Source organism: Vombatus ursinus, unplaced genomic scaffold (assembly GCF_900497805.2).
Source record: "Vombatus ursinus unplaced genomic scaffold, bare-nosed wombat genome assembly UNPS02008410.1, whole genome shotgun sequence".
NCBI lineage: Eukaryota > Metazoa > Chordata > Mammalia > Diprotodontia > Vombatidae > Vombatus > Vombatus ursinus.
The window spans coordinates 6212-9680 of record NW_020948188.1 but is presented as its reverse complement, the minus strand read 5'-3'; the positions used below and the strand labels follow the sequence as shown (position 1 = coordinate 9680).

The 3469-nt window shown below is 56.2% G+C and overlaps 1 protein-coding gene across 1 annotated transcript; it reads left to right on the top strand.

Moving 5' to 3' along the window:
• Nucleotides 1-256: 256 nt before the first annotated feature.
• LOC114034180 (alpha-1B-glycoprotein-like) lies at nucleotides 257-3178 on the top strand (the record flags this gene model as incomplete). Its single annotated transcript, XM_027849783.1, has 3 exons — nucleotides 257-547; nucleotides 2428-2718; nucleotides 3002-3178. Coding segments are annotated over 3 exons (596 nt in total), but the record flags the coding sequence as incomplete, so codon positions are not given.
• Nucleotides 3179-3469: the final 291 nt, after the last annotated feature.

Genomic DNA, 3469 nt, shown 5'->3' with positions numbered 1-3469 from the left:
GGTTCTGACTTTCCATGTTCTGCACTCAAAGGCCCTCCCCTCCCCTCCCCTGAATGACTTTCCAAGTTCTGTGTCCTAAGGCCCCTCTGGGCTCTGACTTTCCCATGTTCTATACTTGAAGGTCCCTCTGGGTTCTGGCTCTCCAGGTTCTGGCTCTCCATGTTCTGTGTCCTAAGGCCTTTCCAGGTTCTGACTTTCCACATTCTATGTTAGACTCCTCCTGGGGCTAACATTGGGTGGCCTTTTTTCTTTCCAGGAACATTAGACAAACCTTCCCTCTCAGTGCAGCCCCAGGATGCCGTGATTTCTCGAGGGACCAACATAACGCTCCAGTGCCAGGGGTCCCGCCCCAACGTGAGGTTTGCCCTGCTGAAAAAAGGCTCGGATCAGCCTGTGCAGGTGCTGAGCCCAGCAGGGTCCCGAGCTGACTTTGTCCTCTCTGACGCCATGGCTTACGACTCGGGCAATTACAGCTGCCTTTACTTTGAGACAGTCGCCCCCTTTGCCGGGTCCCCAGCGAGCGAGGACGTGGAGGTTCAAATTGATGGTGAGGGGACGGGCTGGGCTTTCTGGGAGATGGGCGGAGGGGGCGTAATATCTGATGAAGCAAAGGGCTGAGAAGGGTCTGAGAGCCCGAGCTCACTAAAGAATCACAGACTGTCGGCGCCGGCAGGTTCTGTGGAGGTCACATAAGCAGTAGGGTCAGCTCCTTCCAGACCAGCTAGTCCCACTGCTCATTGGACAGAGGGCACAGACTGAGGCCAGAGAGGGAAAGGCCCTACCATAGCTACCTTAAAGCTCATCTGTGTCCTGAACGTCCTGAAGGAAGTCAAGCCCCCCAGGGGAGTGACACGGAGAAGGACACACCACCCGCCTGGGCCAAGTCTGAATGAAAGGAAGGAGCTGGTGTGGCAAAGAGCAGGTGAAACCTGCCTCTTGACATTCTTCTAACACCATCTCTGCTACAACCAACCGCCCTAGACCAGCCCTGCTTTTCCCACTCTGACCTTGGACCCTGGAGCTCCGAGGCTTCAATGCCTGGGCCTTGGGCCTGCCCTCCCTGCTGCCCCACTTAAAGGGTGAAATGTTGGGTGTAGGAGGTCAGGATGGGAAGGACAGAGGGAACCTCAGTGCTAGCTAGCCCAGCCCACACTGAAGGAGAGTCAGACCTGACCAGGGGGCAGCCAGACCTCCCATGATGGGTAAAGGTCTAAGGCTCCACTCCCAGCCCACCCCGACTCCTGCCGTGGGCTCCTGGCCGGTCCCCCTCCCTCCGGCGCAGGGCAGAGAGGAGGGGGTGGATACACGCCAGACTACGGGGCTGCCAGTGCCAAGACTTGGATGGGGGGAGAAGGAGGGGAGGAGACACAGTGACCCCAAGGCTGACAATGTAAGCGACTGGAAGGGTGGTGGTGCCCCAGCCAGAGAGGGACGTTCTGGAGATGGGCTGGTTTGGTGGTGGACAAAGGCGATTCTGCTTGGGCCACCTGGAGCTTCTGGTGCCTGTGGGACATCCAGTGGAGTGAAGGTCAGAGATACAGACGCATCGGATTTGTAAATCTGGAATTGTGATGGTGATGGGAGCTGAGTGCAGAAAGAAAAAAGCGGGGGTGGGAGAGGAGAGACTCAATTAGGGGATGGGGCGTAGAGCGGAGACTGAGAAGGGAGAGTCAGAGGGGGAGGAGAGTCACAGACCCAGAGAAGAGAGCGGAAGGGAGGACAGGGTGGACACCCGTGGTGAAGCCTGCTGAGAGGTCAGGAAGGATGAGGGCTGGGCAGGGGCTAGGCCACCATCTCAGGCAGCCCGGAATGCCACTTTTGGACAGCTCCGATAGCCAGAAAAGGCAGCTGGGGGCGCCATAGTGCACAGAGCGCTGGGCCTGGAATCAGGAAGACTCAATTTCCTGAGTTCAAATCCGGACTCAGACACTTACTGACTGTGTGACCTTGGGCAAGTCACTTCACCCTGCCTGCCTCAGTTTCCTCATATGTAAAATGAGCTGGAGAAGGAGCTGGCAAACCAGTCCAAAATGGTCAGACACGACTGAAACAACTCAACAACAAATTCAGGCCAGGAGGGGGCAGAGACTTGCCTGAAATCAACAGAAACGACCTCAAACACACTAAAACAATGAGAGTCTAGCCTGGCTAAGGAACCTGGGCATCATTTAGTCATTTTGAGGATGCTGAAAGTGCTGCCGAGAGCAGCGGGCGGGACGCTTCCTTTGAATGTGCGGAGCTCAGTCCTGCCCCCTTAAGGCCCAGCGGGGAAACTGAGGCCAGAAGGGGAAAAGGGCTCCTCCAGGTTGCACAGTTAGCTGTCCCAGTGCAGGCTCAAGACCCAGACAGGTGAACCATTCAGTGCAGCCCCCACCCAGTACTTTCCGCCTCTAACACCCAGGGCCGGGGGGCTCTGCTTTGTCACAGGCCTCCTCCCCAAGCCCTCACTGCGCCCCTTGAGCCTCGTGGTGACTCCCGGGAAGGACGCGGTCCTGCGCTGCTCGGGACGGGTCCCCGATTCCAATTTCCAGCTCTTCAGAGACGGAGAAAGCACAGAGCTGGACGTGACCAGGCAGCGTGTCAGCGACCATGCCGTGGACTTCCTGCTGACCAATGCCAAGCCCCAGGACGGGGGCCGTTACAGGTGCCGCTACCTCACCTGGAAGAAACCCGTCTTGACTTCAGAGATCAGTGACCCCACAGAGATTTTGGTGACAGGTGAGAGCTCCGGGGCCCTTGGGACTTGGGGCATTAGGGAAGACTTAACCTCCAAAGCCCCGTCCTGCAGCTGATAAGCTGCGAGTGACCTTGGGGCAGTCCCTTCTAGGCCTCATTTGGCTCCTCTATAGATGAGTTACCTGGCCTAGACTAGCTTTACGGACCCTTCCTACCTTTGTGACCACGGGCAAGTCGCCTGGCATCCCTGAGCCTCCTCACCTGGAAAAGGGAGATAATGCAGATGCTACGGATTTCAGCTGGTTTGCTATTTTGTCTGTTTTAGGAAAAATCCTATAAACACTCGAGCCACATGGACTAGTGAAATATTGTCGCTGGCTTATCACTGCAACCTGAGGCCCCAAGAGAACACAGCCTCTGAAGTAGAATGCCAGAAATAAGAGCTTCGTCACACCCACAGAAATCAACCTTGGGCTGTGAAAATAAAGAAATTTGCGGTTTATGGGAGAGGTGCTGAATTTTTTGGGAGGGGTGGGGAGTCCAACCCCATCATTTGAAAAAGGAGGAAACTGAGTCCAAAAGAGGGAAGAAATCAGGGGACAATCCACTTGGTTGAGCAGAGGTCAAAGGATGCAACTTTCAGTGAGCAGAATATGAGGACTTCTGGGGGAGGGAGAAGAAGAGGCGTCCGGACACAGGGTCCATCTCGAGGTCGGTATGGCCAGGGTTCGAGCCCTCCAAGGAGCACCAAGCGCTCGCGAGCCAGGAAGCATTTATGCGGCGCCTGCTGTAC